The sequence below is a fragment of the Arachis ipaensis genome, chromosome B01 (genome assembly GCF_000816755.2).
Source record: "Arachis ipaensis cultivar K30076 chromosome B01, Araip1.1, whole genome shotgun sequence".
In the NCBI taxonomy this organism is placed as follows: Eukaryota; Viridiplantae; Streptophyta; class Magnoliopsida; order Fabales; family Fabaceae; genus Arachis; species Arachis ipaensis.
Genome location: NC_029785.2, coordinates 15,245,080 through 15,255,272, shown reverse-complemented (window position 1 = coordinate 15,255,272; position 10,193 = coordinate 15,245,080). Strand labels below are relative to the sequence as shown.

Below are 10,193 nucleotides of genomic sequence, written 5' to 3'. Positions count from 1 at the left end.
ATAGGTAACACTCAGAATAGTTAACTAATTTAGTATCAGATTTCCATTCAATTCGTGTCTTCACCTCTATTGTTTTAAATATTTATTTATATCCTGCAGGATATTCGAGGACGGTGCGGGAGTACGAGGTGCGTTACAAACATTTACGAGAATGGGGGGAGGCCTACACTGACTGGTTAAACCGAATCCCCCGGGAACAGTACGCGTTGGCATTTGATGGTGGATATCGATGGGGTCATATGACGACAAATCTAGTGAAATGCATCAATTCAGTCTTGAAGGGCGCACGCAATCTCCCCGTGACTGCCCTTATGAAGGCAACATTCTACAGGCTGAACGAGTTGTTTACCCGAAAAAGAGCGGAAGCGGAAGCCCGGATTAATGCTGGCCATGTGTTTTCTGATGTCGTGACCTCGAAGTTGCATGCAAACCAACTTGCATCAGGAAACATTCAGGTTAGTTGCTTTGACCGGCAGAATGAGGTCTTTGAGGTGCGTGATATGCCAAGTGGACTGGAGTTTGCAGTGGACCTACGTGGCCTTCGATGTGACTGTGGTGAGTTTCAGGTGGACCGGATCCCCTGTCGACATGTGTTTGCATGTTGTGCCAACCAGCGACTGGATTGGCAAGTGTATGTTCATGATGTGTATAAGATGGACCAAGTTCGGCGGGTGTACCGAGCAAGGTTTAGGCCACTAGGTAACCCCACTACATGGCCTGCTTACAACGGACCTCGGTTCATCCCAAATCCGATCCTGAGACGCGTCGGGAAAGGTCGGCCAAAAATGACGCACTTCTTGAATGAGATGGACACGCGAATGTTACGTCGGCCTAGGCGATGTACGATATGTGGAGCTGAGGGACACAGCCGTGGCAGATGCCGTCAGCAGGGTGGTGCAAATGCCAACTGAGATCATTCGTAGATTCATATTCTGAGATGACATTATATATGTGGCAATATATGGTTTGTCATTAGTTGTCCATTTGAGTTAAGCAAGTATGACTTAAGTAACCTGTTCTGTAGCATTACTCTCCATCTGTAGCATTTTATTTAAGCAAGTATGACTTATGTAACCTGTTCTGTAGCATTACTCTCCATCTGTAGCATTTTATAGTATGACATCAATTAATACATAGTCCAAATATTTAATCCCTGCAATAACTTCATAAATACATAAATTCTCTAAACAAACCATCTACTAAAACATAGTCCATAGTCCAAATTATTAATACATAAATACTCTATACAAATCATAGTCCAGATCATTATTAATACATAATAACCCTAAACCCTAAAGCATAAACAAGAACTCTAAACATTGTCCATATTTTTTAAAGCATAAATAAGAATATTACACCACAACTACTTTCTCATTGTCCACTTTACATCATTCACGAAGTTCTTGCATTTTTTGCGGCCTTTTTGAACACAGATGGCGTGTAGCGGTTAGCGCTACGACGAGGTGGATCAATCCTCAAATTGTAACCTTTGCCTTTGTCATCCGGAGTTTGTGACCGGCCTATATACAAAATAATAAAAATAATTAAATATCATGACATTAGGCAGTCAAACCAACATGGATACCACTTATGAACACAAAATGAATAGCAAATCAAACATGTAAAGGAAAATACGAAGCATAATACCATCATTGCGGGATTCCTCATCCTCATCGGACTCCTCTATTTCGTCATCATCATCATCGTCCTCGTCATCCGGGTCATCTACTAGATACACATTAGTATCTTGCTCGACTGGGTTAGCATCTTCTTGTAGTGGTCTCATGTCAACACGGTTAGGATTTTGACTATTAAGAACTTCGCGTCCACCTACACTTCTACTAGAGTCAACAGATACGAACCCTCCGGAAGCGACCGATGAGGGATGGCACGGGAGCCTCGCATCCAATGAATACCTACCTGCCAAGAACTCAGGCTGGTTGCCATATTGTGGTTGTCCTGCATCTCCAGCCATGAACTCAAGCAACTGGCTAAAAGAACCTCCTTCTCCGGGTTCAAACTGTGACATACCCCAATACTGTTGAGGCATTGGAAATGACGGGGAGAACTGTGTCTGAGGTACATACTGGCTTGAGAATTGAGGTTGTTCTTGCGGAAGTGGATTCGAAGTAGGAGGTGGCACCGACTGTGGCTCCAGTTCCTCATTGTCATTATCCGCATCCTGACTATCCTCATCCATACCCTCACCACCATCATCCATATCCTGATTACCCTCATCCATATCCTGATTATCCTCATCACTTTCTTGACCCACAAGATTCGACAAGTTCAAGTGGTCCCCATATTTTGACCGGTACCAGTACATATAAGTTTTCAGTGGATGTTGTGAAGGCATGGGAAGCTCAGAAAGAACGTAGTGATACCTGTTTGTCCAATGCATAACCCAGTTTGAATGACTCGGTGTTGTGGCCCAGTTAAGATTCTTAGGACCAGTCAGGATTTCTCCATGCGCCTTGTCCAGATTCTGCTCCTGCTGAGGTACTCCCTGAACTAAACCGAACTGTCGCCTATACCTATCGGTAGCATACCACTCGATACATTCAAATGACATCAACGGAACAGTAGCGAACCACACAACCGACTGCATATAGATCTCAGGAAGAATTATGTTTGGATCCACGCGATCCACAGCATATGCAACCCACACAAACTGAGAAAAATAAAGGAAACTCATGATTACAAATAATTACTACTTCCAAAATAATTATTTGACTTAATTTGACTAAAACAAATAATTACTACTTTCAAAATGATTTATTAATAACATTAACTAATAGATATAAATACATAGATAATACATACATATACATACTTTCCAAATCAAATCTCAATAAAATTAGTAAATCAGAGATACTGTTTGTTTTTTTATTTACGATATATCAATAATTTCTCTAAATAATAACATTATTATTATTTGTTTTAATAATTACCTATTAGCTATTACTTAAATAAATTTAAACACATATTTCAAAATTTTTAAAAATATTAATAATTATCGTCAATATCTTCTTAAATTCATTTTCTAATAACAACAATACTTAACTTTTCTAACAATGATAATTACAATTAACTACAATAAAATAACACACTTTTATAAATTAATACTAATAACCATTCAGTTCTTATTTATTACTATGTCCAACTGTTCCTTCTAGTCACAATAACATTTAATAATAACATAACAATTACAAATAATTAAAAATTTATAAAATATTTCAAAAAAAAATCGTATCCAAAAATTAATAACAATTCAGTTTTAACTGTAATTTTTTAAATATTTTAATATTTCAATTCTTCTTCCGAAATTCTAAAAAATATAAAAAAAAACATTAAATAAATTAAAAAAAATTGCGTGTCTTTTTTTAAACTGCAAGAACAAGAATATAGCATCATCATCGTTAACACACTAACAATAATAATATTTAACCCACTAACAATAACAATTTTTATACAAAAATAGTGAAAAAATAAAAAAAATAATAAAATGAATCCTACTCATTCTATGTATATTTCTAAGCTCAGATACTAACAATAATATTAACAACTAAATTTTTAACAATAATAAATATAATTATAAAAATTAAAAAAATTTTAAACAAACTTACATAATCTGGCAAACTGAGATAATGCATAATGTGAAGTTCAGGGCGATCAACATCTTTAATTTTATTTCTTTTTGCCATTTTTCTTTACTCTCCACCATGCACCAACAGCAGAGAAACGAAGATAGCAATGGAGTTTTGGGGTTGAAAGTGAAGGCTGAATGTGTTAAACTCGGATGGTGGGGGTAGATTTGTTGCATCCAGCAACTCGGTACGTGAGGCACCGTCTGGGGAGCAAGGAATGAGCGCCGCGTGTCCACCATGCATCAACACGGACCCTCCGTTTTCCTTGCAGCAACTCGGACCCTCCGTGTTGCACAATGAGTGTCGCACAGTCCGATTTTCGTTAGGGGCTGACACCACATCCATGTTCAGCACCCTCCCTTCCCATAACTCAGTTTAACACATTTCAGGGTTCGATATGAAAATTAAATTCCGTAATAATTTCTAAAAATTTATTAAAAATCATCCTTTGACTCATTAGCATCTAAAGAATTATTATTGAAATTTTTTATGTTGGAAAAGTTAATATAAAATATAGCCCTCTAATGTAATATTTTTTATAAAAAATAATATTAATTTAGACCGGTTCAAAATTTGATTTATTATTTTTCGGTCAAATTAATTTGTTTGACCTAATTTTGACAAAAATAACATGATTTAATCGATTATATGTATTAAATTTTAATTATTAAAAAGTCTTTAAAAAAAGACATTTTAAACATCTTTATCTGAGCGGCGCTCTTTCTTTTAACCCATGATTTTATCTTCTTATATTGGTATATGATATTTTTGTGTGTAACTCTTTTAAAAAATCCAAAATAATGAATTATATGAGAGAAACAAATGAAACAAAAGATGAAATATGAATTAAATACCACAAAAGTTTAGAAGTCTATATAAACGTAACAAAACACATTAATCTTCATTATCACATAACACTCCGTAAAAGTTTTATGTGATGCTGATATTGATTTGAGATGATAATGTATTTTCTAATTATTCTTCATTGAAGACAATGAAGTGGGCTCTCTCAAATGAACAACAACTTCAGGAAGGTGGTGATCACTTCCTCAGTTACGTCTTGAACGAAATGTCCTTGAAGACAATTAGAAATGATGGCAGCATCACTAACTGGTGGGATTCCATTGGTGAAAATCATGAAAAAAACAAAAAGATAAAGAAAGCTCTTTTGGGTCTTCAGAATGTTTTGAAGAATCAAAAGAGTAAATTAGCTAAGAGATCATAATCTTATTATTTAATTTTATTAGTGTTCATGCATATATGCTATTGTATTATTATATATTATTTCAATTTCGTAATAATATGAATTTCAGTTTTGTTAAAAAAATCTCATTTTCTCTTATGTATGTTATTGGCCTAAAAAAATCAACTAACCAAATATGTTCTCTTTTCTTTTCATATAAATAAAAATAAAAAATATAGAGTTGTTAATATTTCCACTAAAAAGATTATTGGTCAGTTAAATTTTGTATTATGAAATTTGAAAAGATTCAAAATAAATTACATATGAACTTTAATTAGGAGGCCTTTTTTGTCCATTGATTTTCTTTAGAAAAGAAACAACTTTAAAATTTAGTCAAAACACAAAAAGGCAAAATAAAATATCAAAATATTTTATTTAAAAGCAATTCTAGTTAATTTTTTTCGCACGATGCAATTAATCTTTTTTTCTAATTAATGTTTATTTTTTCTGCACGATACAGTTAATGCTTTTTTCTAATTAATGTTTTTGATTATTCATTCCTAAAATTTTGACTAATTTCATAATAAATATAATTTTAGAATATATACTAATGTTTGTCATCAAGGGGGAGATTGTTGAGTTTAAAAAACTAATATTAAAATAATATGATGAACAAATATTATTAAAATTATTAAAAAATATTTAATAAATTACTTCCAATTGGTTATTTGATAAATTTAGTTTGTGTGCAGAAAAGAAAATTAATTTTTTTGGTGTAGTTATTGCAAGTCCAATTTGACCACTAAATAAGTTTAGTCTAATGCAAATTTATTTTAAATTATGTGGCTGAACTTTAAAAGGGTAGTGAAATCAATTGGCCCAAGAAATAAATATAAAGCCCAAGTCAACATTTTTTTTGGTCCAACAAAATCCTTATCCGAAATAGAAGAAGAAAGAAGGAAATGGATCAAGCACTCTTCAGTTACGGGTTACCTGCTCCTTTGGTTTAAGTAATACATTTTTCAAATTTCAATTCAATTTGATTTAATTTCTTGGTAACTGAAACTTGGAATTCAATGTGATTTAATTTCATTGAAAATTTTCACCGAAAGCTTTTCCTCTCTTCTCTCTTACTTCGGTCACATCCCTCAAAGAAAAAGAAAGAAGAAAAATAGAAGGCACTGAAAGAAGATTTTTACTACAGAAGGAATGTCTATGAAAAAAAGCTAAAAGATTTTTGTCAAGAAAAGAAAAGAAAGGCTTCGATCAAGAAGCAAAAGCACAACCAAAAGTTTATTTTCTCTTTTGTGCTACAAAGAAGAGAAAAGCCTGAGAAGCTCAAGAATGGAATAAGCAAAAATGGAAAACGTGAAGCCATCTTGCGTCAGATGCTCATCAACGATCAGAATCAAAATTTGGGGCCAAAGTCAAGTTCAATGGTCAAGATTGAAGAAGTTTGAAGAAAAATGATGAGAGAAAAGAGGTAAGCTTGCATGCATCAGCCTCGGTCTTCTCAATCTTCTCTGATAAAGCCGCTGTTACTCTGATGTTGGAGAAGAAAGATGTACGGAGGGTTGAACTTGTTTCAACCTTGAAAGTTTCACCCTTCTATATTAAAAGTGAACGGCCAAGGGTTGAAGGCAAGGAGAGAAAGTGAAAAAATACAGAGTTCTCATAGCTATCTAAAAGCTGTTTGAGTTCTTCTCCTTCAATGAAGTTCATTTAGTTTCTTTTTCTTAGTTTTGTCTGTCTAAGTCTCATGGTAAAAAGAAAAACATGGTGAGATTTATAAGAAAAAACCAATGAGAGAAAAAAGACAATGAGCAAAATTAGAGAAAAAGCCATAGATGTCTCAAAAAAATTTGGTCCAAAATTTTAAAATTTAAATAAAAATGACGATTTCAAAACGTGATTTTAAACCTTAGAGACAATTTTATATACAAAAAAATTAAAGACAAAAAAATTTTTTGATCTATACCTTAAACACTAAAACCATACTTAACTCTAATTATATCTACCCAACCTCTTACAAGTTACAAGGATCAATTTCGCCATTAGTATATAAATATGTGTATACTATGGTATAGTGCAACGTTTCACATAAAATGTACTGTTAACCATGGGTGCACTCGGGAACTAGTCAATGAATGATGAAGGCAACGAGCATTGCAAACATGGTCAATTCATTAAATTTGAAAAGTCAACTAAAGCCCAAATAAATAGGTGAAAATTGAAGTGGTTCTGAAATTTCGCATCATTTACATTCCATCACCATTGGTTTAAACTTTGAACTAGGACGCCTCACATATAATTATTCACAATGTAGTTATTACTCTCTTTAAGGCTAACTTATTTATTTAATTCTCACTTTTCCACTTCTATAAAGTACTAATCTGCATATATACACGACAGTTATTCTCTACTATGAGCCTTGTTTTACAATTTTGTTGTCTCTTCTAACTTCATTTATCTGATTACCTATATATATAATTTATTTGCCTATTTTGTGAATTTTAAGTAGTTCATACCTCGAAATAACCACGATGGGGAGAATATTAATGCAGTATATATCAACGAACAAGGATTCCATTATTGCTAGTTCAATTGATTCTGATATAAATGATTTCAAGGTTACAGCGACAAAGCTCTTGTACAATGCAACTATGCTTGGAGGAGTTGGGTCTAGCACTTCTTTTCTTAAAGGACTTGCCTCCTTTGCAGCCATGTAAGGTCATCTTTTTCCATTTTGTTAGCTAATGAATTACTGCATATATAAGGCGCGTGGAATCCAAACCCTGACACTTGATTAAACTGACGAGTAAACTAACACTCAACCAACCCAAGTTAATTTTGTTTAGCAATAATTATATGTTCCATAGGAAGCAATAAGAATTAATAGTTGTTAATAGATTATTGATTACTACATTTAGTATCTAGTATGTTTGCAATAATCCAACAAAAAACAATAAACTCTTCATGTGCATGTTGGAGCATGAATTTCATATTCTTCTATTCATATAAGAATTGAAATTATGAAAATGCTCCTTTCTTTCTTCTCATTTATTTGGTTTCTTTCTTCTCTCAATTTGGTTCCAATTAATGGTTCTCCTTTCTTTCAGTTTTGATCTTCCTTGCATAAATTATTCCCCATGTATTGTAGTTTAAGATCATATCTAAAAGGGAAGAAGTTGCCTAATCGTTAGTTCCAGTGGCGGATTTTGGGGAGGCCAAATAGAAAATAATTGTCAAAATATTTTTGATATAAACCTCATTTAAGATAAGCTCGTCTAATCTCATCTCTATGGTTTGGGTGATATTGCCAAATTTAAAGCCATTTTTCAAGATTTTGTTCCAAAAAGTTAAGGTTAAAGTCATCATATGTAACTTTTTTAACTTTTGAAGGTTATATCTCATTTTCTTCGTGATTCATTAAAGTAGAAGAACTATCTACAGGTGTTGATATTGTAAAAGTTATATGTTCTCCTTCTTCAATATTAGCATTCTTCTTAAAAAATGCATCAATTCTTTGATTTTTCATGATTATTTTATATAAAAATTTGAATATATATCCCGTAAAATATTTAAAAAAGAAGTTAGAAGGACAAATATTAAAATTTATAATATTTATTAAATTTTTTTTATCAATTTATACAAATACAATAATATTAATATTTATTGAATATTCTATTTTTTTATCATATAAAAATTAAATTAAATAAATAGTAAAATATAAAATAATATTAAATTAAATAAATAAAAAATATCTAATTTTTTATATTTGAACTTAAAGATAGAGAGAGTGTTATTTATTGAACTTATTAGATACTTTAAGTTATAGTAAAGTATTTAAGTCAATTGAACTATTTTTTATCTTTTGAAAAAGTACTACTAAGTTTTTTATAAAAAGTTTGGGGGGGCCATGGCCCCCTTGTCTGAACCAAGCTCCGCCACTGACTTATTTCAGAAATTGACATGTCTTACTCACATATATGATATCAAATCAAAGTTCTATTAGATATCTATACAATTGTTTCACAAGTTGCATAATATAATTAAGATGCTATGTTGGTCCAAATATAAATAAATTAATATGAAACTCTTTGTTTCAGTTATTTACTGATACTTGATCGCACAAACTGGAGGACCAATATGCTCACTTCATTATTAGTGCCTTACATATTCTTCAGTCTACCTGGGTCAATATTCCACTTTTTTAGGTAATTATTTGTCTAAGCATGCTTTTTCTTTTCTTGATATTTGACATTTGCAGTTTCCACCTTCTCATTTTTATATTACTTAGTTCCATTAATATTGGTTGCAAATTTATTTATACCCATCAGAGGAGAAATTGGAAAATGGATTGCTTCCATAGCAGTGGTGCTGAGACTCTTTTTTCCAAGACACTTTCCCGGTGAGTTTCAAGTAGCTAGAGCTAACAATGCATAACAAAAAATAGGACATTATTAGAATAACATATTTATCCTTTCTTCACCCTCCCTTCCTTACAAGGTTTGTATTTTCTTTAAAATTTGTAATTGTTTTTAAAAATATTCTTCACCTTTATTTTCGTTTAAATTTTGTGCTTAATGTTTTTTGTTTATGGTAAAATTATTCCTGAATATTAACTCCATTTAAAATGTTTAGAGACAAAATTAAAAACATTTAAACATTTATGGGTAATTTTAACACAAATTAAAAATATTAGAGACAAAATTAAATAAATCGAAAATATGAGAGATAATGAATAAAATTAAATGTTAGAAGTTTTTTTTTTTAAAAGATCACAGATATTATGGGGAAAAATAAAAGTAATGTTGAACATGCATGAATTAAACTCATGTAAGATCTAAAGAATTACTTGGTACAGATGAAATCATGTCAAATTATTATTTTAGGGATTTATAATTTATAAAATGGTTAATTAAGTTCTCTTACAGATTGGCTAGAACTACCTGGATCAATGATCCTTCTTTTGGTGGTGGCCCCTGACTTCTTTGCTATCAAGATGAGGAACAACTGGGTTGGGTTGGCTATTGATCTTGCTGTTGGTTGTTACCTACTGCAAGAACATATTAGAGCTTCTGGTGGATTCAGGAATTCTTTCACACAAAAACATGGAATATCAAATACTCTTGGAATCCTCCTACTCTTAGTCTACCCTACATGGGCTTTAGTTATCCTTTGAGTATGAAAGGATTATTGTAATACTTACACTAGGTAGCGATGATTTCTCATCTATTAGTAAAAATAAATTTAATGTGGGCATAATCTTAAATATTTGTATTTGCCTACTTGCCTATAATTAAGCTATGAGTACTAAAGAATTTTATTTCTACACATCTTTAGTGTAAAAGAATTTTATT

At 32.0% G+C, this 10,193-nt stretch overlaps 2 protein-coding genes across 2 annotated transcripts; one reads left to right on the top strand and one right to left on the bottom strand.

The window, feature by feature from the left end:
• Positions 1,345–2,645, bottom strand: LOC110267300. The gene is made up of 2 exons (XM_021112666.1): positions 1,648–2,645; positions 1,345–1,520 (listed from the first exon to the last, which is right to left on the bottom strand). Exons 1-2 carry the CDS (start codon positions 2,606–2,608, stop codon positions 1,393–1,395), a joined length of 1,089 nt encoding a protein of 362 aa, XP_020968325.1. The 5' UTR covers positions 2,609–2,645; the 3' UTR covers positions 1,345–1,392.
• Positions 7,134–10,078, top strand: LOC107616810 (cold-regulated 413 plasma membrane protein 2). The gene is made up of 4 exons (XM_016318733.2): positions 7,134–7,555; positions 8,940–9,047; positions 9,171–9,241; positions 9,768–10,078. The coding sequence occupies exons 1-4, from the start codon at positions 7,374–7,376 to the stop codon at positions 10,013–10,015; spliced, it is 609 nt and encodes a 202-aa protein (XP_016174219.1). The 5' UTR covers positions 7,134–7,373; the 3' UTR covers positions 10,016–10,078.

Bases quoted from the DNA above. Each gene is read 5' to 3' on its own strand.
- LOC107616810 (XM_016318733.2), top strand. From the start codon at position 7,374: ATGGGGAGAATATTAATGCAGTATATATCAACGAACAAGGATTCCATT. The intron at 7,556-8,939 runs GTAAGGTCATCT...TCTTTGTTTCAG, and splicing joins CTTGCCTCCTTTGCAGCCAT to TTATTTACTGATACTTGATC. The intron at 9,048-9,170 runs GTAATTATTTGT...TATACCCATCAG, and splicing joins TCAATATTCCACTTTTTTAG to AGGAGAAATTGGAAAATGGA.
- LOC110267300 (XM_021112666.1), bottom strand. From the start codon at position 2,608: ATGCAGTCGGTTGTGTGGTTCGCTACTGTTCCGTTGATGTCATTTGAA. The intron at 1,521-1,647 runs GTATTATGCTTC...TTTTGTATATAG, and splicing joins TGAGGAATCCCGCAATGATG to GCCGGTCACAAACTCCGGAT.